General features: G+C 69.2%; 6 protein-coding genes across 7 annotated transcripts; 3 read left to right on the top strand and 3 right to left on the bottom strand.

Moving 5' to 3' along the window:
* Positions 1-55: 55 nt before the first annotated feature.
* Positions 56-3,991, top strand: SFTPB (surfactant protein B; the record flags this gene model as incomplete). The annotated part of the gene is made up of 8 exons (XM_084221718.1): positions 56-104; positions 621-766; positions 851-894; positions 1,213-1,360; positions 2,397-2,486; positions 2,967-3,332; positions 3,716-3,820; positions 3,903-3,991. The coding sequence occupies 8 exons, from the start codon at positions 56-58 to the stop codon at positions 3,936-3,938; spliced, it is 984 nt and encodes a 327-aa protein (XP_084077844.1). The 3' UTR covers positions 3,939-3,991.
* Positions 3,992-4,115: 124 nt separating this feature from the next.
* USP39 (ubiquitin specific peptidase 39) lies at positions 4,116-9,052 on the bottom strand. The gene is made up of 12 exons (XM_084221900.1): positions 8,726-9,052; positions 8,367-8,436; positions 8,202-8,296; positions 7,875-8,011; positions 7,296-7,448; positions 6,460-6,685; positions 6,208-6,285; positions 6,067-6,134; positions 5,224-5,555; positions 4,642-4,777; positions 4,476-4,562; positions 4,116-4,366 (listed from the first exon to the last, which is right to left on the bottom strand). Exons 1-12 carry the CDS (start codon positions 9,033-9,035, stop codon positions 4,319-4,321), a joined length of 1,740 nt encoding a protein of 579 aa, XP_084078026.1. The 5' UTR covers positions 9,036-9,052; the 3' UTR covers positions 4,116-4,318.
* Positions 9,053-9,166: 114 nt separating this feature from the next.
* Positions 9,167-11,122, top strand: LOC311163009 (UPF0561 protein C2orf68). The gene is made up of 4 exons (XM_084221674.1): positions 9,167-9,339; positions 9,444-9,562; positions 10,253-10,392; positions 10,943-11,122. Exons 1-4 carry the CDS (start codon positions 9,227-9,229, stop codon positions 11,063-11,065), a joined length of 495 nt encoding a protein of 164 aa, XP_084077800.1. The 5' UTR covers positions 9,167-9,226; the 3' UTR covers positions 11,066-11,122.
* A 492-nt stretch (positions 11,123-11,614) lies between these two features.
* On the bottom strand, positions 11,615-13,996 carry LOC311163192 (uncharacterized protein). Of its 2 annotated transcripts, XR_014616768.1 has the most exons (4): positions 13,912-13,996; positions 13,171-13,302; positions 12,063-12,357; positions 11,615-11,967 (listed from the first exon to the last, which is right to left on the bottom strand). XR_014616768.1 is itself a non-coding variant. In XM_084221951.1 (3 exons), exons 1-3 carry the CDS (start codon positions 13,912-13,914, stop codon positions 12,133-12,135), a joined length of 360 nt encoding a protein of 119 aa, XP_084078077.1. In that variant the 5' UTR covers positions 13,915-13,996; the 3' UTR covers positions 11,615-12,132. The 2 variants fall into 2 exon arrangements, 1 of the variants encoding a protein (XP_084078077.1); XM_084221951.1 differs by having other exon boundaries at positions 11,615-12,357.
* Positions 13,997-14,728: 732 nt separating this feature from the next.
* On the bottom strand, positions 14,729-16,497 carry VAMP8 (vesicle associated membrane protein 8). Its single transcript, XM_084221673.1, has 3 exons — positions 16,299-16,497; positions 15,644-15,823; positions 14,729-14,929 (listed from the first exon to the last, which is right to left on the bottom strand). Exons 1-3 carry the CDS (start codon positions 16,299-16,301, stop codon positions 14,786-14,788), a joined length of 327 nt encoding a protein of 108 aa, XP_084077799.1. The 5' UTR covers positions 16,302-16,497; the 3' UTR covers positions 14,729-14,785.
* Positions 16,498-16,641: 144 nt separating this feature from the next.
* On the top strand, positions 16,642-23,319 carry GGCX (gamma-glutamyl carboxylase). The gene is made up of 15 exons (XM_084221949.1): positions 16,642-16,670; positions 16,757-16,969; positions 17,533-17,691; positions 18,167-18,332; positions 18,725-18,803; positions 18,877-18,983; positions 19,447-19,610; positions 19,831-20,090; positions 20,286-20,417; positions 21,075-21,226; positions 21,534-21,703; positions 21,962-22,092; positions 22,278-22,425; positions 22,812-23,001; positions 23,077-23,319. Exons 1-15 carry the CDS (start codon positions 16,649-16,651, stop codon positions 23,231-23,233), a joined length of 2,250 nt encoding a protein of 749 aa, XP_084078075.1. The 5' UTR covers positions 16,642-16,648; the 3' UTR covers positions 23,234-23,319.
* The last annotated feature ends 287 nt before the right edge of the window (positions 23,320-23,606 follow it).

Raw genomic sequence — 23,606 nt, 5'->3', positions numbered from 1 at the left:
GCCCTCGGGCTCGGCCCTGCCCGCGCTGTCCCCGCGCTCAGCCCTGTCCCCAGCCATGGCCCTGGCGCTGCCGCTGCTCCTCGCCCTGCTCGGGACCACGCCAGGTACGGCCCGTGCCCCCCACACCTGGGGGAGCCTGGAGCTGGGGGAGCCTGCAGGGCTGGGCACCCCCAGAGCCGGGTGTCCCCAAAGCTGGGTGTCCCCAGAGCCGGGTGCCCCCAAAGCTGGGTGTCCCCAGAGCCGGGTGACCCCTCAAGGACCCTGTGCTGAAGTGAAGGGGGCACAGACCCTGGCAAGGGCCGAAGGGGGCCCTTGGGTGGGGGTCTGGAGCCCTCTTGGGGCATGGGATGCGGTATGGGGGTGTCACTGGGGGGGTCCCTTCCACCCGGGTGCCCCCAGGAGGGCGGGAGTGGGGTTTGGGGGTGCTGAGGGGTTAGAGGGGGGCTCACGGTGCCAGCGCCCCCCGGGAGGGGGTGCGGGAGGGGGAGGGTTCATTCAGGGGGTCCCCAATACCGGGTGCCCCCGGGAGGGCTGCTGTTGGGTGGGGTGGCTTGAGGGGGGTGTTCTGGGGGGTCCTGGGTTGCCAGGTCCCCCCGGCCGGGTGCTGACCGTGCCCACAGGTTTGGGGGCGCCGGGGGGGGGCTGTGGGGTGCCCCCCTCTGCCTGGTGCCAGGACTGGGTGACGGCGCTGCGCTGTGGGGCCCTGGGGCGCTGCCCCATCCTCACCCAGGGACCCCCCGACGGGGTGAAAGACGCCCCCGACCTGGTGAGAGACCCCCCCGTGTCCCCAGCACCCCTCTGATGTCCCTCCACCCTTCCCTCCTTCCCTGTGCCCCCTGTATGTCCCCAGAACTCCACAGGGGTCCCAGTCCTCCCACCATGGTCCCACACCAGGTCCGCACGCATCCCCCTTGGTCCCCACGTCCCCGTGTCCCCATGTCCCACGTCCCCATGTCCCACGTCCGCACGTCCCCGTGTCCCCATGTCCCACGTCCCCATGTCCCCATGTCTCACATCCGCATGTCCCCGTGTCCCCCTTCCTTCAGGTCCCCATGTCCTGACGTCCCCATTCCCCCACATCCCCATGTCCCACCTCCCAACATTCCTGTGCCACCACATCCCCATGTCCTCATGCTCCCCATGTCCCTGTCCTCCTCTGTGGCCATTCCCCCATGTCCCTGTGTCCCCATGTCCCCCTGTCCTCTCCCGCAGGACACCTGTGACGTGTGCCAGAAGGTCGTTCGCGTCCTCCGCCAAATCTCCAGCCTGTCACCTGTGGAGGTGCCACAGGGGGTGGGGACAGGCACCCCTGGGGGTGTCACCGTGGGGGCCACGGGCACAGGTGTCACTGGGTGTCATGGTGGGTGCCAGCAAGTGCCACTGAGTGCAGGGAGGTGCCACGGGGAGTGCCACTGTGGCTGATGAGGTGGTGGCTGCCACTGAGGGTGCCACGGTCCCAGATGCCACCCTGCGTGTCACTGTAGGTGCTGGAACGGTGGGTGAAGTGGTGGCAGGTGTCACTGGGTGCCACGGTGGTGAGGTGACAGGGTGGGTGCCATGGTGTGTGCCATGGGCATGGGTGCCAGGCCCCAGGCACCCCCCATGGGCACCAGTGGTGACAGGAGTGGCTGGGGTGTGGTGGCGGTGAGTGCGGCAGTGGTGGCAGTCACTGTGGGGGTGTCACTGTGGGTGTCACTGTGTCACTGTGGGTGTCACTGTGTCACTGTGGGGGTTATCACTGTGGGGTCTCTGTGGATGTCACTGTGGGGGTGTCACGGTGGGTGTCACTGTGGGTGTCACTGTGGGTGTCACTGTGGGGGTGTCACTGTGGGGGTGTCATGGTGGGTGTCACTGTGGGTGTCACTGTGTCACTGTGGGTGTCACTGTGGGGGTGTCACTGTGGGGGTGTCATGGTGGGTGTCACTGTGGGTGTCACTGTGTCACTGTGGGTGTCACTGTGGGGGTGTCACTGTGGGGTGTCATGGTGGGTGTCACTGTGTCACTGTGGGGGTGTCATAGTGGGTGTCATTCTGGGTGTCACTGTGGGTGTGTCACTGTGGGTGTCACTGTAGCTTTCCCTGTCCCTGTCCCTGTCGCTGTCGCTGTCGCTGTCGCTGTCCCCGTCGGTGCCCTGGTGCAGACGGTGCTAGAGGAGGCGGTGGGGTTGGTGTGCCCTCATGTCCCTTTTGTGGAGATGACGTGCAAGAGCCTGGTTCACTTGCTCGTCCATCAGCTCCTCTCGGAAGCTCAGCACCTCGTGAGTGGCACTGGGGCGCACGGGAGGGGCTTTGGGGACGCTGTGGCCGCCAGGGACGTGGGGGCAGGGGGCACAGCGTGGCACCCAGGGCCACCCCGAGGGCCTTGGGGACAGCCGAGTGACACTGTGTGCCCCACAGAATCCCCGGGTCTGTACCAAGCTGCAGATGTGTCTTTGGGAGCCTGAGCTGGCCCTGCCCGTCCTTGAGGGGCCCAGTGCCCCCCTGCAGGTATGGGGACAGGGGGACAGTGGGGCTGGGGGGCAAGGGGACACAGCCACACAGAGTCCCCAGCACCAGTGTCCCCTCTCCCGTGCAGTGTCCCCTCTCCCCATGCAGTGTCCCCTGTCCCCTGCAGTGTCCCCCACAGTGTCCCCTCTCCCGTGCAGTGTCCCTCTCCCGTGCAGTGTCCCCTGTCCCCCTGCAGTGTCCCCTGCAGTGTCCCCTCTCCCCATGCAGTGTCCCTGTGCCCTGCAGTGTCCCCTGCAGTGTCCCCTCTCCCATGCAGTGTCCCCCGCAGTGTCCCTGTCCCCCGCAGTGTCCCCTGTCCCCCGCAGTATCCCCTCTCCCCTGCAGTGTCCCCTGTGCCCTGCAGTGTCCCCTGCAGTGTCCCCTCTCCCGTGCAGTGTCCCCTCTCCCGTGCAGTGTCCCTGTCCCCCGCAGTATCCCCTGTCCCCTGCAGTGTCCCCCGCAGTGTCCCCTGTCCCGCAGGGCCCCGCGCTGTCCCCGAGGGCGCTGCCGCTGCCGCTGCCGCTGTGCTGGCTGTGCCGCTCGCTGGTGGCGCGGGCCGAGGCCGCGGTCCCGGTGGGCTCGGTGGCCGCGGCGGTGGCCGGGCTGTGCCGGGCGCTGCCGCTGCCGGTGGCCGGGGCCTGCCAGTGCCTGGCCGAGCGCTACGCGGCTCTGGCGCTCGAGGGGCTGCTGGGCCGGCTGGGGCCGCGCCTGCTCTGCCGCCTGTTCCTGGCCTGCCGCAGCGGCGACAGCGGCGACGGCGGCGACATCCAGCAGGCGGGGACGCTGCCACCGCCCTGGGTGCTGGAGGCCATCGTGGTGCGGCTGGCCGACTGTGTCAGGGAGGAGGTGAGGGGGACCACGAGGGGGACGGCCGGGGGGATGGCCCCCAGGAGGAGACAGGGCACCCCAGGGTGACACGACACTGAGGGGACATGTCACAGCCCCGAGGACACACCCCTGAGTGTCACGATCCCCAGGAGCCACGCCAGGGACACAAATGCTGGTGCAGCCCCAAAGGGACACATCCTGAGTGCCACAGTCCTTGGGGACACATCCTGGGCTGTCACAGTCCTGTCACCCCTGGGGACACAGCGAGTACCCAGCCAGTGCCACCCTCCCTGCAGAGAACAGTGCCAGAGTCCACAAGCACACCCTGGGGAGGGGGCCTGGGGGGTCCTGGGGTGCCCCCACCCTTGGGGGAGCCCCTCACGGCCGTGTCCCCTCCCCAGGAGCCCAAAGATGTCCCTGTCCCTGCGCTGTCCCTGTCCCTGGGGCCCTGTGCCCTGGGCCCCATCTTCTGGTGCTCGGGCCCGGAGGCTGCACGGCGCTGCCAGGTGAGTGGGGACACGGGGGGCACGGGGGGCACGGGGGGCTGCCACCCCCTGCGGCCCCCACTGACCCCCGCCCCCCTTGCAGGCCCTGCAGCACTGCCAGGAGCACGTCTGGCTGTAGGGGGGCACCGGGACCCCCCAGCTTTGCCCAATAAAGCTTGGATGCAGCTCTGCCTCAGCGTTTGGGGGTTTTGGGGCTCACAGGGTGCTGGGGGTGTCACGGGAAGCAGCAGAAACCACAAACCCCCCCAAACCCAAAGCAGAGAAGAGGTGAAAATGAGTTACAAAAATAGGGGGTGGCATTTACTGGGATGCACACATCTCTGGGGGGACTGGGGGGGTCCCCATGGGGCACTGGGTGCGCCTGCCCGTCTCTGGGTGTCCACGGGGGAGCTTGGGGTGCTCCTAAAGGGGTCTCAGGGTACCCCTAGGGGGCTGGGGATGCCCCTGAGGGGGAGCTGGGGGTGTCCCCAAGGGGGTTTCTGGCTGTCCCCAAGGCTCTCAGGCTCCTTGTTGGTTCGTCTCGTCCTCCTCGCGTCGCTTCCAGATCTGCAGGAGAGCAGGAGGGGGTTGGGGGGCACAGGAGAGGGTTGGGGGTGTCAGGGGACATTGAGGGGGTGTCAGGGGACGTTCTGGGGGTACCCCTGTCCCCCCTCACCTGGATGTAGGCCTCGGACAGGGTGATCATCTGGGGCAGGATGTCGGTCACCTGCAGGTCCTGCAGCTCGTACCACTTCCCTGTGCCCTGCCAGGACCCGGGAGGGGACGGGGTGACTCAGGGGGTCCCCGTGGCCCCCCGAGCCCCCCGGGGAGGGGACACTCACGTGGTGCAGGACGTGGATGCGGTAGGAGCCCTCCGAGGGCTTCCCGTCGTGCACGATGTTGGCGATGAGGTCGTAGGTGGTGTGGGAGTGCGCGGCCTGCACCTCCTCCGACAGGTATTCCCGCAGGTCCACGTTCCTGGGCACCCAGGGCACCCTCACACACGGGGCTCACCGTCCCTCCTGGACTGCTGCAGTGCCCCCCAGATGCCCACCACGCCCCCTCACCCACCTACATCCCCCTCCCAAGTGTTACAAACTCCCCAACACCCCCAGGTGCCCAGAAACGCCCCCCAGGTGCCTTCAGACACCTTTTTGATGTCTAAAAGCCACTCAAAGCCCACATGGACGCCTAAGAAGACCCCCAGACACCCACATATTCCCCTAACACCTTCAAATTCCTGGGTTCTTCTACTCCTCTGGCCCAGGTGCTTCCAAAGCTCCTCACGATGTTTCCAGCACCGCACAGGCATTTACAACCCCCTCCAGATGCCTCCAACCCCCCCAATACCCCCAATCTCCCCTTAGACACTTGTGACCCTCCCCAGGAGCTCCCAGCCCCCGAGCCCCCTCCCCAGGGCTCACGTGATGGGGAAGTTGACGATGGTGGGGTTCTTCTCCACGAAGAAGTTGTTCTTGGTGAAGCGCTTGATGCAGAAGATGAGGTAGGGTGGCAGGCGCGTCAGCTGGAAGCGCTTCAGGAAGTTCTCCTTGTAGGTCTTGTACTCCTTCTCGGTGCTGCCGTTGAACTTGGCCAGGATGCTGAACAGGGGCACCTGGGGGATGATGAGCTGCTCCTTCTCGTCCTTGTAGAGCGGCGCCGTGGGCAGGTCCAGGGTCAGGTACAGGAAGGTGGACTCCACCATGCGCTCCTGGTACTCGCTGTTCTGCAGCAGCTGCGCCTTCTCCTCCGCGGGCTGGGGGCACCCCGTGGGGCACAGGGCAGCCCCGAGGGGCACATCAGCCCCCCGGACCCCACAGCCCCACTGCACACATCAGCCCTGCTGGATCCCTCACACCCCAAACAGACCCAACACCCCCCTTGGATCCAACATCCCCCCTTGGATCCATCAGCCCCCGTTGGATCCATCACCCCCCATTGGACCCATCACCCCACTGGACCCTCCCACCACTCATTTGACCTTTCCACCCCCACTGGACCCCAATACCCCTCTGTTGTATGCAAAGACCCCCCACCATACCCCAATAACCCCCCCATTCCTCATTTAACCCCATCCCACTCCTCATTTGACCCAAAGTCCCTGTCAGAACCCCACCGCTCCCAAACCAGCCCTCACCACCCCCATCTGACCCCAACACCCCTTTTTCTGACCCTGCCATTCCCACTGCACCCCAACACCCAGCACTGCCCACCACACCCTGGCACCCCCCACTGCACCCCAACACCCCCATTCCCCCCAGGCCCACCAGGTCAGGGTGTGGCAGCTTCTTGGTGAAGATGCGCATGGAGCCCTGGAACACGTCGGTGACGATGGCTGGGGGGACAAGGGGGGCTCAGTGGGGGCACAGCAGCCCCCGAGGGCCCCCCCAGAACCTCCCTGCACTCACTCTTCTTCTTCCTCTTGGTGCCGCCCAGCGCCGCGTGCAGAGCGTTCAGGAACCAGGACAGGAACTCCACCCCATCCCCTGCAACAGCAGAGCTGGGGCTGAGCCTGGATCCTGCTGGGTCTGCCCCTGAATCCAGAGCCCCCAGGCCCAGCCCTGCACCCCAAATCCAGAGCCCCCAGGCCCAGCCCTGCACCCCCAGCTCTTCCCCTCAAAGCCAGCACTGCCCCCCAGCCCTGCAGCCCCAAACCCCACCCTGCTTGGTGATCTGGAAGTTCTTCTTGCTGCAGAGCACCACGGCCTGCAGCATCTCGTGGGGGGACACGTGTGCCTTGAAGTTGCGGGGGTTCCAGAGCTTCCTCATGAGCTCCCCGAAGCGCTGCACCAGCAGGAACATGATGTCGCCGGGCGGGCGCTGGATGCGCCGGTAGTTCTCCTCCTCCAGGAAATAATTCCTCAGGGGAGGCACGTTGGACAGGGCCTGGGGACAGAGCAGGGGGGTTCAGCCCCGGGACCCCCATGGGGGGGGATCTGGGGGGCTTTGGGGCAGACCCTGCACTGCTGTGGGTGAGGGATCTCAAACAGTCAGAGCTGGAAAGGATCCAGAGGTGGGGATGATGCCTGTGGCCCCACAGAGGAGTTTGGGGCAGACCCTGCACTGCTGTGGGTGCAAAATCCCAGAACAGCCTGAGCTGGAAAAGATCCAGAAGTGGGGATGATCCCTGTCAGCCCCACAGAGGGGTTTGGGTGGGGTTTTGGGGGGCTTTCACCCTAAAAGGCCAGCTGCACCCCCCCCAGTGTAATGCCGGTAGAAGAGAGGGTGGGATTCACCCTCAGGACCCCCAGAGTGGGATTTTAGGAGGATTTCAGAAGAGATCCAGCCCAAAATGAAGGCAGCATCCCCCACGTGCACATGCTGTGGGAAAAGAGGTGGGACTCATGCCTGAGACCCCCAGAGCAAGCAGGATTTTGGGAGGGTTTCAGCCCAGAATGAAGCCTGGACACGCTCAGCAGGTGTGGCTGCTCCCTGCGAGACCCACAGCGATGTTTTGGGGGGTTCACCCCAAAAGGAAGCTTCACCCCGGAGTCACCTGCAGCACAGCGTTGGCGTAGTCGTTGGCCTTGATGTTGTTGAGCCCCACGATGCCAGGCAGGTACGTGGTGCCATCGTAGGCCCGGGACAGCTTGGCCTGCTTGTCCAGGTGGGCGATGTGCTGGGCTGTGAAGGTGGGCTTCAGCACGTACTGTGGGGGGACAGAGCCCTCAGAGATGGGCACCCCAACCTGAGCCCCTCAGAGATGGGGACCCCAACCTGAACCCCTCAGAGCTGGGCACCCCAACCTGAACCCCTCAGAGATGGGGACCCCAATCTGAACCCCTCAGAGCTGGGGACCCCACCCTGAACCCCTCAGAGATGGGGAACCCAACCTGAACCCCTCAGAGATGGGGAACCCAACCTGAACCCCTCAGAGATGGGGTGCCCCCACCCAAACCCCTCAGCTCTGGGGGTGATCCCCCCCAAACCCCTCAGCTCTGGGGCAGTTCCCGCCCCAAACCCCTCAGTTCTGGGGTGATCCCCCCCAAACCCCTCAGCTCTGGGGCAGTTCCCGCCCCAAACCCCTCAGTTCTGGGGTGATCCCCCCCAAACCCCTCAGCTCTGGGCCCCTGACCGTGATGTCCTCGAGGGAGGAGTCGATGATCTCGTAGTTGTCGGGCAGGCAGTAGAACTTGAGCGTGTGCAGGTTGAGGAACACGTGGTGGCTCAGCTGCACGCTGTGGATGTAGGCGTGTGACTTCAGCCCACGGCCTGCGGGGACACGGGCACCGGGGATGGCACCGGGGATGGCACCAGGCACAGCACCAAGCACCGTGCCAGGGGCAGGGGCACAGAAAGGATCCCCCGGGCACAAACAGGGGCTCTGCCCTCTGGAGGCTCCCCAGCAGCCCCCCTGTCCCCGCTGTCCCCATGCCCCAGCAGCCCCAGAGCGGGGTCTCACCCTGGAAGTACTTCCCGCAGACGAGGCAGGCGTAGACGTTGATGTGGGACAGGGAGATGGAGCAGAGCTTCTCAAAGTCGAAGTCCAGGACGCTCCTGGGGGGACAGCGGTGTCAGGGGGCTGGGGGGCAGCAGGGGGGCACCCCAAAGCAGCCCCGTCACCCACTTGTTGATGGTGTCCAGGTAGGGGCAGTGCCGGCTGCGCTGGTCCTCGGGGTCGAAGCGCCCGTAACGCACTGGGGAGGAGGCAGGGCGTGAAAAGGGGGGCACGGGACCCCAAAAGCACGAGGATGATCCCCCCCAGCCCCCCTCCGCGACACCTCCCCGGGGCTGAGCCCCAGCTGCCCCCGGTGCCTCCAAACCCTGCCCGGAGCTGAGCTCAGCACCCCAGACCAGCGACCCTGGTGACCCCCAGTCCCAGAACCCCCCCAGACACCCCACTCCCATCCCGGGACACCCCAGACCCCCCTCACAGCCCCGTGTCCCCTCAGCCCTCCGGTCCCATCCCTTCCTCCCGGTTCCCACCGGCGGGCTCGGGCTCAGGGTCGGAGTCTCCATCCGGCTCCCGCTCCCTCTTCACCCGCACGGGCGCGGCGGGGCCGGCAGTACCGGAGCCCCCCCAAACGCTGCTGCCGGTGCCGGTGCCCGGTTCCCGCTTGACGCGCGCGAGATCCACCGGCAGCGCCTCCGCCGCCTCCCGCCGCGCGCGCTCCCGCTCCGAGTCCCGCCGGCCCCGCGGTCGCTCTCCGTCGGCGTCGCGGCGGCTGCGGGAGGAGGCCCCGCGGGGCTCCCGGGGGTCGCGGGGGTCGCGGTCCCGCCGCCCGCGGCTCGACATGGCGGCGGCGCTGTGCGCATGCGCGGCGCGGGGTCAAACCGTCTGCGCTACCCCGCGCATGCGCGGCCGCCGCTCCGGGAAGAGGCGCTACCGCGCCTGCGCGCTGCGGCGCCCCCTGGCGGCGGCGCGCCGGGCCCGCGGGGCTCTTAAAGGCGCCGCGCCCCGGTACCGACCCCGCCGCCGGTACCGGGATGGAGGCGGCGGCGCCCGCAGCGGCGGCCCCGGGCTGGCGCTGCCGGCCGGGGGGACGGCTGGACATGAGCCACGGCTTCGTGCGGCACATCCGCCGCAACCAGCTCGCCAGGTACCGGCACCGGCAACGGCCCGCCCCCCCCCCCCCCCGGGATCCCCGTCGCCGGTGCCCCGGGTCCCCCTCAGCCGCTAACCCCGCTGTCCCGCCGGTCCCAGGGACGCGTACGACCGCGCGGTGCGGCAGGCGCGGGGCCGAGCGCGGACGCGGCTGACACCGGGCCCGGCGCGGCCCCGGCGGCCCGACCAGCAGGTGTACCGGCCGCACCGGGGCGGCGGTGAGCGGGGACCGGGGGGACCGGGGAACGGGGGGACCAGCAGGTGTACCGGCCGCACCGGGGCGGCGGTGAGCGGGGACCGGGGGGACCGGGGAACGGGGGGACCAGCAGGTGTACCGGCCGCACCGGGGCGGCGGTGAGCGGGGACCGGGGGGACGGGGGAACGGGGGGACCAGCAGGTGTACCGGCCGCACCGGGGCGGCGGTGAGCGGGGACCGGGGGGACCGGGGCGGCTGCGGAACGGGGCCGGGAGTGCGGGAGGGAGCGGGGCTGGGGGAGCTCGGGGTGGGGAGGGGAGGGGGCGACAGCCCGGGGGACACCGGGGTGGGGATGGGGACACCGGGGATGGGGACACCGGGGATGGAGACACCGGGGATGGGGGTACCCGGGGATGGGGACACCCGGGGTGGGGGTGCCCGGGGTGGGGATGGGGACACCGGGGATGGGGACACCGGGGCTGGGGGTGCCCGGGGTGGGGGTGCCCGGGGTGGGGGTGCCCGGGATGGGGGTGCCCGGGGATGGGGACACCGGGAATTGGGGTACCCGGGGATGGGGGTGCCCGGGGTGGGGGTGCCCGGGATGGGGGTGCCCGGGGTGGGGGTGCCCGGGGTGGGGGTGCCCGGGGTGGGGTGCCCGCGGTTTGCCCCCCGGTGGTGCCGGTGTCCCCGCTGAGCCGGGCCGGTGCCGCAGGCGGGCCCGGGGGCGATGCCAGCGCGGGGCCGCCCCCCGAGAGCCGCGGGGCCCCCCCGGACCCGGCCCGCGGGCCGCGGCTCTTCTGCCTCGAGTACGAGGGGGACGACGGGCGGGTCACGGCCGTGATCGTGCACCAGGTGCGGGACGGGGCACCGGGGACACCGGCGGGGGGGGCCGGGGGGCGCCCGGGGGTGCCGCGGGGCGCTGCTGGTGGGGGTCCGGCGGGACAGGGGACATCGTGGGGGGGGGTCGTGGGACAGTGGGGGTGACCCGGGGACAGTGGGGGTACCCCGGAGGGTGCCATCGGGCAGTGGGGCTGTCCTGGGGGTCCGTGGGGGGGGGTCCATGGGGCAGTGGGGGTGCCCCGGGGGCAGTGGGGATGCCCTGGGGGTCCGTGGGACAGTGGGGGTGTCCTGGGGGTCCGTGGGGGGGGTCCGTGGGGCAGTGGGGGTGCCGTGGGTGGGTTCTGTGGGGCAGTGGGGCTGTCCTCGAGGGTCCCTGGGGCAGTGGGGGTGCCCTGGGGGGGGTCCCTGGGGCAGTGGGGATGCCCTGGGGGTCCGTGGGACAGTGGGGGTGCCCTGGGGGGGGTCCCGGGGGCAGTGGGGGTGCCCCGGGGGCAGTGGGGTTACCCTGGGGCTCCCCGGGGGCTGGCCCCTTCCCCCACGGGTGACACGGTGGCTCTGGCAGGGGGACAGCGCCGAGGAGGTGACCCGGCGGGTGTGTGCCCGCAGCCCCCTGGAGCCCCCCCTGCGCAGGGCCCTGTGCCAGCGCGTGCAGGACGAGCTCAGCAAGCGCCGGGGCACCGGGTGACGCTGGTGTCACACTCTGCCCGGACACTGCCACCCCCCCGGTGTCAATAAAGGTGCTGCGAGGCTCCGGTGTCCTTCACTGCTCGGGGAAACTGAGGCACGGGCAGGAGGGAAGTGGCACAGCTCCTGGGTCCCCACGTGTCACATTGCCACCTGTCCCCTCCAGCAGCCCAGGTGGGGTGGCCCCGTGCAGTGACACTGGCTGCCAGGTCCTTCCCAGGTGCCACCATGTCCCCTCCCTGCAGTGCCCATGCTCTCCTCAGGTGCCACTGTGTCCCCAGGGCCCCTCTGTGTCCCCTCCTGCCCCTGGCCCAGCTTGGTGGCACCTGGGGCCGAGGCCAGGTGTGCCCAGGGTGTCCCCAGGGTGGCTCCTGTGTGTTGCAGGGTGTCCCCAAGGTGGGTTGGGGGGTTTATTTGTTATTTCAGGGCCTTTTGTTGTTGTGGGGTCACCCTGGGGCTCCCCCCACTGCTCCGTTTTTGTGGGGTTACCCTGGAGCTCATCCCACTGCTCTGTTTTTGTAGGGTCTTCCCAAAGAGCTCTTAGTATTTATTTATTGTAGGGTCTCTCCCAAACAAATCCTGTTATTTATTTATTGTAGGGATTCTCCCAAACAAATCCTGTTATTTATTTATTGTAGGGTCTCTCCAGAACAGAACCTGGTGTTTATTCATTGTAGGGTCTCCCCAAGAGTCCGTCCTGCTGGTTTGTTGTTGTGGGGTATGTTCATATCAGATTCTGGATTCCTAGATCTTGTAGGGTCATCCCAACCTGGACCCTGGTGTTTCCTTGTTGTAGGGTGTCCCCACAGTCCGTCCTCCTGGTCTGGGGGTGCAGGGTCTCGCTCCTGGTGCTCGCTGTGGTGTTTCCCTCCAGTGGGGCTGGCTGGGTTTTTGCTGTGGGGTCTCTCCAGAGCAGATTTTGCAGTTTATTGGTTGTGGGATCTCCTTGAGGGTGTCCCACTGGTTGGTTAGTGTCGTTGCAGGGTGACAGTACTCACTGTTGTCATTGTCCCCAAAAGCCCTGGTGTTTGTTTGTCATTTATTTGTTCATCGTGGTCCCTCAGGTCCTCACAGGGTCCCCGCAGTGCTGGGGGGGGGCTTGGTCCCCCCCTGCGGGGTGGGGACAGTGCTGGTGACAGTCCCGGGGGACGACCGTGCCAGGGCCAGCGCCAGTGCCAGCCCCAGGATGAAGAGGAGGAGGAGGCCGAGGCCGAGGGCCACCAGCTGCCACCGCCGGTGTCGCCTGCGCTGGCGCCGCGTCACCGTGCGCGTGGTGCGGGTGAAGGCTTCGCTCTGGGGGGACAGAGGGGACAAATAAACACCAGGGGACAGTGCCACGGGCTGCACAGGGGCTGGGGGACAGCAGGGGACAGACAGGGGACAGACAGGGGACAGCGCCACGGGCTGCACAGGGGCTGGGGGACAGCAGGGGACAGACAGGGGACAGACAGGGGACAGTGCCACGGGCTGCACAGGGGCTGGGGGGACAGACGGGGACAGGGGACAGCGCCAAGGGCTGCACAGGGGCTGGGGGACAGACAGGGGACAGCGCCACGGGCTGCACAGGGGCTGGGGGACAGACAGGGGACAGACAGGGGACAGGGGACACTGCCACGGGCTGCACAGGGGCTGGGGGAACATGTGGGGACAGACAGACACCCCCCAGCCCTTCTGCGGCCCCGGTGCCTCTCCTCCTCAGGCTGGGTGTCCCCACAGTGTCCCCCAGCCCCTGGGTGTCCCCACAGTGTCCCCCAGGACTCTAGGTCACCCCAGGGCTCTATGTCCCAATGATTTGTCCCTCCTGGAACTCTCTATGTCCCCCCACAGGGCTCGGTGTCCCTGGACTGTCACCCCAGGCTCTGTTCCTGTGACAGGTCCTCCCTTCACACCTCTGCAGTGTCCCCTGGGCTCTGTGTCCCCGGGTTTACGTGTCCCCATAAAGCCCCGCTCCCCCTCCCTGCGGTCCCTGTGTCCCCAGTGTCCCCCCGTGTGTCCCTGTAGTGCCACACCCCACCCATGTGTGTCCCCAGGCCCCACCGGCTCTGCAGCTGCTCCAGGTGTCCCCGCAGTGCCACCCCCCTGTCCCGGGCTGTCCCCGTGTCCCACCGCCTGTCGCAGGTCCTGGGCCCGGCTCTGCAGCTGCTCCAGGTGTCCCTCCCGCTCCAGCGCCTTCGCCACGTTCTGTCGCATCAGCTCCGCCACCTCCTCGGCCTCGCGCTGGCACCGCGCCAGCCCCGCCTGGGGACACGGGGGACAATGTGGGCACCCCGTGGGGACACGGGGAGAGCACCGGGGATGTGGGCACTGCGGCCAAGGGGACACGGGGACAGGCAGGGACACCGAGGGCACGGGCACCGGGAGAACGGGGACTGGGGAACGTGGGGACACCAAACCGCGGGGACGGGCCCTGCGGGGACCGGGGCACACCGGGGACCACCCTGGGGACAAAGCCTGGCCGTGGGGACACGGGCACCGCAGGGACAATGGCACCGCGAGGGGGGACAGGAAACCGCGGGGACGCGGGCACGGTCGGGGCCACCGGAGGATGGGGACCGGGGGACAGGGGCACGCACGGGGACACCGGGACCGCAGGGGACACGCAGGGCCGGGACACGCAGGGACACTCGGGGACACTCAGGGACACGGAAAGTCCCGCGCGGGCCACCTCCCACCGCCCCGGGGACCGCGTCCGTCCCTTCGGCAGGGAGAGCCCGGGGGCGGCCCGGCACCGGCACCGGGACAGGCACCGGGACAGGCACCGGCACCGGGGGATCCCGAGTCCGGCGGCTCCCGTGGCCCCGAGCGAAAGCGAAAGCGAAAGCGGTGCCAGCGGCGGCCGGGACTCACCATGGTCCCGGTTCCGCGGGCCGGGGTCGGGCTCGGTGCCGGTACCGGTGCGCCCGTTCCTGTACCCGTCCCGCCTCGGGCCCCAGCGGCCGCCCCCGCCGGGAGGGACCGGGACCGCCCCCCCGCCACCCTCGAGTGGCCACAGTCCGGGACACCGCGGCCGCCCCCCGGACGGGGCTCACCGGGACCCCACTCCCCCTCCCCATGTCCCCATGTCCCCCTGTCCCCCTGTCCCTGCAGCCCCCCTGTCCCCAGGACCCCCGGACACGTGTCCTTGGCACTGCCCTGTCCCCAGGAAAGGGCCCCACAGCCCCACACGTGTGGGTGTCCCCGGGTCCCTGCAGATATGGGGCCACACCAGGACCCCGTGTCCGAGTCCCTAGGGACCCCCCATGTCCCTCTCCCCGCCCCTCCCCCCCCTCCCCCCCAGCCTCTGAGGGTGGCAGTGCCACCACAGTGTCCTTTGTCCCTCGGTGCCTGGCACGGCCCCCGGCGCCCTGGCACGGCCCCCACCCCCCCCCCACGCATCCCCTCATGCCAGCGTCCCCACACGTGTCCCCCTCTTGACCCCACGTGAGTGTCCCCACATCCCTGGGGCCTGTCCCCACCCTGTCCCCATGCCCCTCTCACCACCCGTGTCCCCCCCCATGTCCCCGTGTGTCTCTCCATGTCCCCCTGCATCCCCCCACGTCCCCATGCCCCTCTCACCACCCGTGTCCCCCCCCATGTCCCCATGCCCCTCTCACCACCCGTGTCCCCCCCATGTCCCCCTGTGTCCCCCACCCCACACACACACACACACACAAGTCCCCCTGGCTCTCCCCCGTCTGTATTTGGGCCCTGGGGTGGCCGTGTCCCCGTGGGGACAGTGGCTCTAGGTGGGGATGGTGCCGGTGGCCAGGAGGATGATGAGGATGAGGACGATGACGCCCACGAGGCCGAGGATGATGAGCAGCTTCACGTTCTTCCACCAGTAGCGCCGGGCCATCTTCTGCGACGTGGTGCGGAAGTGCTCCGACTGCAGGGACAGTGCTCAGGGACGTGGGGACAGCCCTGACACCCTGGGGACACCCCTGACACCCTGGGGACACCCCTGAAACCCCAGGGACAGCCCTGACACCCCGGGGACAGCCCTGACACCCGGGGGACAGCCCTGACACCCCAGGGACAGCCCTGACACCCCGGGGACACCCCTGACAACCTGGGGACAGCCCTGACACCCCGGGGACAGCCCTGACACCCTGGGGACACCCCTGAAACCCCGGGGACAGCCCTGACACCCCAGGGACAGCCCTGACACCCTGGGGACAGCCCTGACACCCCGGGGACAGCCCTGACACCCTGGGGAGAGCCCTGACACCCTGGGGACAGCCCTGACACCCTGGGGACAGCCCTGAAACCCCAGGGACAGCCCTGACACCCTGGGGACAGCCCTGACACCCTGGGGACACCCTGACACCCTGGGGACAGCCCTGACACCCTGGGGACAATCCTGCCCACCCTGCCCAATGTGGGTACCTTGTGCCCACCCCAGTGACCCCCTGCCCACCCTGGCAGCCCTGTGCCCACCCTGGTGACCCCCTGCCCACCCTGGCAGCCCTGTGCCCACCCTGGCAGCCCCCTGCCCACCCCGGTGACCCCCTGCCCACCCTGGCAGCCCCCTGCCCACCCCGGTGACCCCCTGCCCAGTGCAGGTGCCCCGTGCCCCCTCACGCCCCCCGTGCCCCCTCACCGTGGCCTCCAGGTCCTGGCTCTTGCTGTGCAGCTGCTCCAGGTTCTCGCCCCGGGCCAGGATCCTCTCCAGGTTCTGGCTCATGATGCTGGTGACCCCCTGCACCTCCTGCTGCAGCGCCCGCACGCGCCCCGAGCCCCCCGCGCCGTCTGCCTCGGGGGACGCCCCCGGGACCCCCGCCTGCAGCACGGGACAGGGCTCAGGGGCACCCCCGGACCCCCCCACGGCACCCCATAAACACCCCACAGCACCCTACAGACACCCCAGCACCCCAAAGGAGCCCACCAAGCCCCCCACGGGCACCCCAGCATCCCGTGGGCGCCCCATACACCCCCTGAGCGCTCCCCACACCCCACAGACTCCCCACAGGTACCCCAAAGGTGCCCCCACAAGGCACCCCAAGCGCCCCATGTCCACCCCACCCGCACCCCAGAAAGCCCAAAGAGACCCCCGAGCACCCCAGGGGCGCCCCCCACCCCTTATGGACACCCCCTTGCACCCCACAGACACCCGGGACCACCCCCGGCTGCTCCGCCACGCGCACCCCGGAGCCCCCACACATCCCGGGGACCCCCGTACCCCACTCGGTGCCCCACCCGTGCCCCCCTCCGGTGCCCCCCGCGCCCCCCGTTGCCCTCCGGTGCCCCGGCCCCACCATGGTCCGTCCGGTCCCGCTCGGCTCCGCTCCCGCGGCGGCCCCGGACCCGCCCCGCCCGCCCGGGGCTTCCGGGAGCGGCGGCAGCGCCGGGGGGCGGGCCCGGGGCGGGCCGGGGGCGCGGCGGGGTCAGGGCGGGGTCAGGGCGGGGGTCCCGGCGGGCCCGGGGGGTTGGGGCGGGCCCGGGGGTCCCGGTTCGGGTCCCGGTTCGGGGGTACCGGGGGTGGGGCTTAACGCGGGGAGGGGGCAGGGCTTAGCGGGGTGTGGTCCTATTGCCCCGCCCTCCTCGCCGCTGATTGGCTGTCGGGCCCGTCACGTGCGGCGGGCGGTGGCGGGGCGGGGCCGCGGCGATGGCGGCGGCGGCGGCGGCGGGTGCGGAGCGGAGCGGGGCGGGGCGGGGGGCGCGGGACCCCCGGGACCCCCGGGACCCCCGACCCCTGACCTGTGACCCCCGGCAGGCCCGGCGCGGCGGCGGCGGCCGGAGCGGGCGGAGGCGGCGGAGCCCCCCCCGAGCCCCAGCGCGTCCCCCAAGTCCCCCGGTACCGGGCCCGGGCTGGCGCGGCGGCTGTTGGGGTTCGAGCTGCGGGACCTGACGCGATGGAACCGCTTCGTGCGGCTGCTGCACCGGCCGGAGGACCCCGCCGCGCTCGGCGCTTTCCGCGCTGCCTTCGGTCAGCGGGGACGGGGCACCGGGGGCTCCGGGGAAACCGGGAATGGGACGGGCCGGGAGGGACCGGGAGGGACCGGGAGGGACCGGGAGGGCCGGAGCTGCTTCGGGGACACAGGGAGACCGGCGGCTAGGGGGACCGAGGGGCTCTGAGGGGCACTGGGACAAGGAGACCGCGCACGGGGGGACACCGGGGGAACACCGGGGGACACGGGGGGATGGAGCAAGCACGGGCTCGGGGAGACCGGGGGGCTGGGAGGGCTCGGCAGGCATGGGGGAGCTCCGGAGCGCTCCGCGGGGACTCGGGGGGCACAGGGAGGATGGGGCTGGGGGGCTCGGGGATGCCGGGGCACCGGGACCTTGGGGGGCTCGGGGGCACCGGGACCTTGGGGGGCACAGGGGGCGTGGGGAGAGGGGCCGGGATCCGGGGGTCCCCCATCCCCGGGGGCCGGCGGTGTCCGGCCGTGACACGTCAGCACCGGAGCAAAGGTCCGCGGTGGCCCGGGCGGAGCGGTCAGTGACCGGGTGCCCGCTGACCCGTGCCCCCCGTGCCCCCCGTGCCCCCAGGGCTGCTGATGGCCCTGGACGTGCCGCAGGAGCGCGGGCTGGGCCACCTGGACCAGCGGTACCTGGACGGGCTGGAGGTGTGCCGCTTCCCCCTGCTGCCCTTCCTGGTGCCGCTGCCCCTGGACTGGATGTACCTGCTCTACACCGTCATGTTCCTGGGTACGGGGGTGACACTGGGGGTGGCACTGCGGGAGGCAGGGGTGGCACTGGGGACAGGAATGGGGATGGCACGGGGGCGGGAACAGGGGTGACATGGGGTCAGGAATAGGGGTGACATGGGGTCAGGAATGGGGGTGGCACTGGGACAGGAACAGGGATGGCACCAGGGCAGGAAGAGGAGTGACATGGGGTCAGGAATGGGGGTGGCACTGGGACAGGAATAGGGGTGACATGCGGTCAGGAATGGGGGTGGCACTGGGACAGGAATAGGGGTGACATGGGGTCAGGAATGGGGGTGGCACTGGAGTAGGAAACACGGCAGGGGCTGGCATTGGGGTGGGAACGGGCACTGGGGCTGGCATTGGGGTAGGAGTGGGTGCTGGGATGGGCACTGGGGCTGGCAGGGGAGCTGAGGGAGGCTGGGGACAGGCAGCAGGAGGGGACAGGGGACACACTGGGTGTCCCCTGCCCACAGGAGCGCTGGGCATCATGCTGGGCTGCTGCTACCGGCTGAGCTGCGTGGCGTTCCTGTGCCCCTACTGGTACCTGCTGCTGCTGGACAAAACCTCCTGGAACAACCACTCCTACCTCTACGGGCTGCTGGGCTTCCAGCTGGCACTGCTGGGCGCTGACCGCTACGGGTGGGCACCGGGGGGCTGCGGGGACCCCCGGGCACGGGCAGCCCCTGGGGACACGGGGAGTCCCAGCTGGGGGGCAGCAGGGTGGTGACATGGGGCTGGGGTTCCCATGGGGTGGCCGAGGTCCCCGTGGCACTGGGTCCTCAGGGGGTGGCACAGGTCCTGGGGACCCCTGTGGCATGGGGTGGCACAGGCCATGGTGTCCCCAGTGGGTGGCACAGGTCCTGGTGTCCCCATGGTGCTGTGTCCCCAGGGCACATCCCTGTGGCGCTGTGTACCCGCCTGGTGGGACAGGTCCATGTGCCAGGCCTGGCTCTGTGTCCGCAGTGTGTCCCCAGGGCTGTGGCAGTGGTGACACACTGGGACAGTGGCAGTGTCCCCCCGTGTCCCCCCAGCTCCGTGGACGGGCTCTTCCGGCCCCAGAAGCGCAACGCCCACGTGCCGCTGTGGAACTACACCCTGCTGCGTGCCCAGGTGGGTGTCCCTGCCCCGGGACCCCCCGGGACCCCCTGGGACCCCCCGGGCCCCCCTGACCCTGCCCCCCCAGGTGTTCATCGTGTACTTCATCGCGGGGCTGAAGAAGCTGGACGCCGACTGGGTCGGGGGCTTCTCCATGGGGACCCTGGCCCGGCACTGGCTCTTTGCACCCTTCAAGTGAGGGCAGGGCAGGGGCTGGGGGGCACGGGGGGGCACGGGGGGTCAGGAGGGTGAGGGGTGAGGATGAGGAGGGTGAAGGGGGTTGATGAGGGTGCAGAGGAATTGAGGGGTCCAAGGTGAGGATGGGGAGGGGGCACAGTGAGGAGGGAGAGGGGATGACAGGGAGGGGAAGAGGGTGAAGGTGGGGCTGGGATGGGGTGGGGATGGAATTGGGGTGGGATTGGGAAGGGTTATGGGGTTGGAGGATGAGGTTAAGGAGGTCTGATGATGATGATGATGATGGGGAAGGGAGGGGGCTGCTGGGCTGGATTAGGATGGGGATGGGATGAGGAGGGGTCCAGGGGGATGGGTTGGGGTTGAGGAGGAAGGTGAGGGCGGTGGTGGGATGGGGCTGAGGAGGAGGAGGAGGGGCAGGGGAGGCTGAGGGCGGGGCCGATGCCGAGGAAGGCTCCGTGGCCAGGCTGGTGCTGTCGGAGGAGCTGACCAGCCGGCTGGTGGTGCACGGGGGCGGGCTGGTGCTCGACCTCTCCGCCGGCTTCCTGCTCTTCTTCGACGCCACGCGGCCCCTGGCCCTCGTCTTCGTCACCTACTTCCACTGCATGAACTCCCAGCTCTTCAGCATCGGTGAGGGGGGAAAAGGCACCCCCAGACCCCCCCAGTGTGCCCAGGGCACCCCTGGGCACCCCCAAATACCCCTAAACCAGGGCGAGCTCCCCCCTCCACAGCCCCCAAACCCCCGCCAGTCCTGAACAGGGGTGCCCAGACACCCCAAAACACCCCGGCCCTGTGCAGGGACCCCCCCAGCCCCGGGTGCAGCGGGGGTCCCTAAGAGTCCTCCCCCCAGGCATGTTCTCCTACACCATGCTGGCCACCAACGGGCTCTTCTGCCGGCCCGAGTGGCCCCGGGGGCTCGTGGCCCGCTGCCCGCCCCGGCTGCAGGCCTGGCTGCCCAGCACAGAGCCCCCCCAGCCCAGCCCCGACTGCCACTACGGGGGCCGCAGGGGCCGGGGGGGCCTTCGGCCTCGCCAGCACTTGGCCGCAGCCTTCACCATCCTCTACGTGCTGGAGCAGCTCTTCCTGCCCTACTCCCACTTCATCACCCAGGTGGGCACGGGCAGGGACTGGGGGCACCAGGGGGGCTGAGGAGGGGTTTGGGAGGGGACTGGGGGATGTGGATGGCATTTGGGGGGCGTTTAGGGTGCTAAAAGGGGAATGGTGGTGGGTTTGGGGTCCCTGTGGCCTCCTTGTCCCCTGGGGGGGCACGGCCCTGTGCTCTGTGACCCCCCCACGTCTCCCCAGGGCTACAACAACTGGACCAACGGGCTCTACGGCTACTCGTGGGACATGATGGTGCACTCCCGCTTCCACCAGCACGTCAAGATCACCTACAGGGACGGGCTCACCGGGGAGGTGGGCTACCTCAAACCGGGGGTGAGTGACCCCCAAAGCTCCCAGATATGGGCACGGCCCCCGTCGGCCTCAGTTTCCCCTATCCCCCAGTTTCCCCCATCCCTCATTGCCTGTTTCCCCAAGCCACTGTTCGTGTGCCTCAGTTTCCCCATCCCTCACAGCTTCAGTTTCCCTGTGCCACTGCTCCCCGTGCCCCAGTGTCCCTCAGTGTCCCCGTGCCTCAGTGTCCCCATGCCCCAGTGTCCCTCAGTGTCCCTCAGTGTCCCTCAGTGTCCCCGTGCCCCAGTGTCCCTCAGTGTCCCTCAGTGTCCCCGTGCCCCAGTGTCCCTCAGTGTCCCTCAGTGTCCCCGTGTCCCACAGTTTCCCCGTGCCTCAGTGTCCCCGTGCCGCAGTGTCCCTCAGTGTCCCCAGTGTCCGGGCGGCGCTGCCCCGTGCCTCAGTGTCCCCATGCCCCAGTGTCCCTCAGTGTCCCTCAGTGTCCCCGTGTCCCACAGTTTCCCCGTGCCTCAGTGTCCCCGTGCCGCAGTGTCCCTCAGTGTCCCCGTGCCCCAGTGTCCCTCAGTGCCCCGGTGTCCAGGCAGCGCTGACCCGTGCCCCAGTTTCCCCGTGCCCCAGTGTCCCTCAGTGTCCCCACGCCCAGGTGGCTCTGCCCTGTCCCTCAGTGTCCCCGTGCCGCAGGCGTTCACGCAGAGCCGGCGCTGGCGGGACCACGCCGACATGCTGAAGCAGTACTCGGCCTGCCTGAGCCGGCTGCTGCCGCGCTACAACGTCAGCCAGCCCCAGATCTACTTCGACGTCTGGGTGTCCATCAACGAGCGCTTCCAGCAGAGGTGGCACACACGGGGGACACGGGGGACACGGGGGACAGGGGACAGGAGGGACCCGTGCGTGGGTCAGGGCTGGGAGCTGGGGGTGCTGCTGCTCCTTTCAGCTGAGGTTAGGGAGGACACAGGGTTTGGGGGAACACAGGGACATGGGGGTGCCACAAGGGGTGGCTTGTCCCCACAGCTGGACTGTGGCGGATCCTGTGTGCTGTTAGGGTTCCCCGTGCTATGGGCACTGTCACTTCCAGCAGTGGTTTGGGGGCACACCAGGGATTTGGGGGCGTTGCAGGGTTTTGAGCCCTTGTCCCCTCAGGCTCGTGGACCCCCGTGTGGACCTGGTGCGTGCCCCCTGGTCCCCCTGGACCCCCACGCCGTGGCTGCTGCCGCTGCTCGTGGATCTGTCGCCGTGGCGCCAGCGGCTGCAGGAGCTGGAGGCGCAGCTGGACGGACACACGGACACTGTGTTCATTGCAGACTTCCCGGGTACAGCCCGGGGGTTCTGGGGGGGGTTCAGAGGTCATGGAGCATGGAGGGGTCAGTGGGGGGCACAGGGGTTCATGGGCTGGGTACAGGGCGTGGGGGAATCCTTTGGTTGAGGGGGGGTTTGGGGTACAGGGGTGTCCCTGCAGTTCATGGGAGGGTGGAGCAGAGGACACGGCGGGTACCTGAGGCTTGGAGGGATGCGGGGGCACAGGGGGGTCCGGGGTTTGGGGTGGGGGTACAGAGCCAGCTGTGTTCCAGGCCTGCACCTGGAGAACTTTGTGAGCGAGGACCTGGGGAACACGAGCCTGCGGGTGCTGCGGGGGCAGGTGCTGGTGGAGCTGGTGGAGCAGCAGCAGAACCACTCTCTGCAGGAGGGTCAGGGCATGCAGGTGAGGCTGGGGGGGAGCAGCAGCAGAACCACTCTCTGCAGGAGGGTGAGGGCATGCAGGTGAGGCTGGAGGGGAGCAGCAGCAGAACCACTCTCTGCAGGAGGGTGATGGAATGCAGGTGAGGCTGGGGAGGACCCTGGGGGGGTTTGGGGGTGCCGGGGGGTGCTGATGCCCCGTTCCCCCAGCTGCCGGCGGGGCAGTACCACAAGGTGCACACGGTGTCCCCCGAGCCCTCGTGCTACATGTACCTGTACGTGAACACCACGGCGCTGGAGCTGGAGCAGAACCTGACGCGGCTGCAGGAGCTGCGGGAGCGCGTGCGCAACGGCACCGGTGAGTCCGGGGCACCCCCAAACACCAACGCCTCACCCTGGGCACCCCTGGCACCTCACACCTGGGAGCCTCAAAATCCTTGAGGCCTTGCTTCCTGGGACCCCAAAATCCCCATCACCTCACGCCCTGGGTAGCACTGGGGGACCCCAGACCCTCCCCGGGGCAGGGGGACAGCAGGGTTCCCAAACTGAGTCACCTCATTCTCTGGTGAGCAATAGCACGGCAGGATGACGGGGACAGCCAGGCTGTCACTCGGGTGGGGAGATCACAGCAACATGCCCAGTTCCCATCACCGGACTGGGGCAATCATGGGGACCCCCAGAATCCCCGGTGCTGAGCAGGGGGGCTCACAGCGCCCCACAACCCGCACGCCCTCTGTCCCCCAGAACAGGCCCCGCTGCCCCCCGAGCTGCGGCCCCTGCTGGGGGAGCCCCTGCCCGCGGGGGCCCCTCTGGACCCGCTGGTGTCGCTGTTCCTGCGGCGGGAGCAGCGCCAGCAGCGCCGGGAGCGCCAGTCCAGCCTGGCCCAGCGCCTGCGCCGCTTCCTCCGCAGGAAGTTCTTCCTCTTCCGCCGCAGGTCAGTCCCACGCCCCCCTGTCCCCTCGTGTCCCCTCGTCCCTGTGCCCCCCGGTGCCCACGGCTGTCCCCGCAGTGCCCTGATGACGCTGATTGCCCTGCGGAACCTGGCGCTGGGCCGCCCGGCCCCGGAGCGCCTGGCACAGGAGGTGGCCTTCGCCAGCTGGCGCGGGGAGGAGGAGGAGGCTCGGCCCGAGACCGACGGGGGGGCCCCGAGGGGCCCCGAGCTCTGAACACCCCAAATAAATGCAGTTTTGTAAGCCAGAAATCCTCCCGTGCCTCAGTTTCTCCCGCTGCCCCAGATTCTCCCCATAACCATCCCCCCCTTCCCTGTCCCTTCCCCACTGTGCCCCTTTCCCCCCATCCCTCAGCCACATTCCCGTCCTGGTTCCTCCATCCCATCCCCCCCCCATACCCCAGTTCCCCCAAATCTGTTTCCTCATTCCTCAGTAGCTCCCCAAACCCCAATTTCCCCCATACCTGTTGCCCCACTGCTCATTGCTGCCTTGCACTCCGCTTCCCCCACCCTATTTCCCCCATTCCAGTACCTGTTCCCCCACACACACTTTCTCCCGATCTCCTCCCCCATATCCCTCATCCCTCTTT

This window comes from Fringilla coelebs (assembly GCF_963513975.1).
Source record: "Fringilla coelebs genome assembly, chromosome: 26".
NCBI classification, from domain to species: domain Eukaryota; kingdom Metazoa; phylum Chordata; class Aves; order Passeriformes; family Fringillidae; genus Fringilla; species Fringilla coelebs.
Note: the sequence above shows the minus strand (reverse complement) of the source record. Positions and strands in the feature narration are given on the sequence as shown.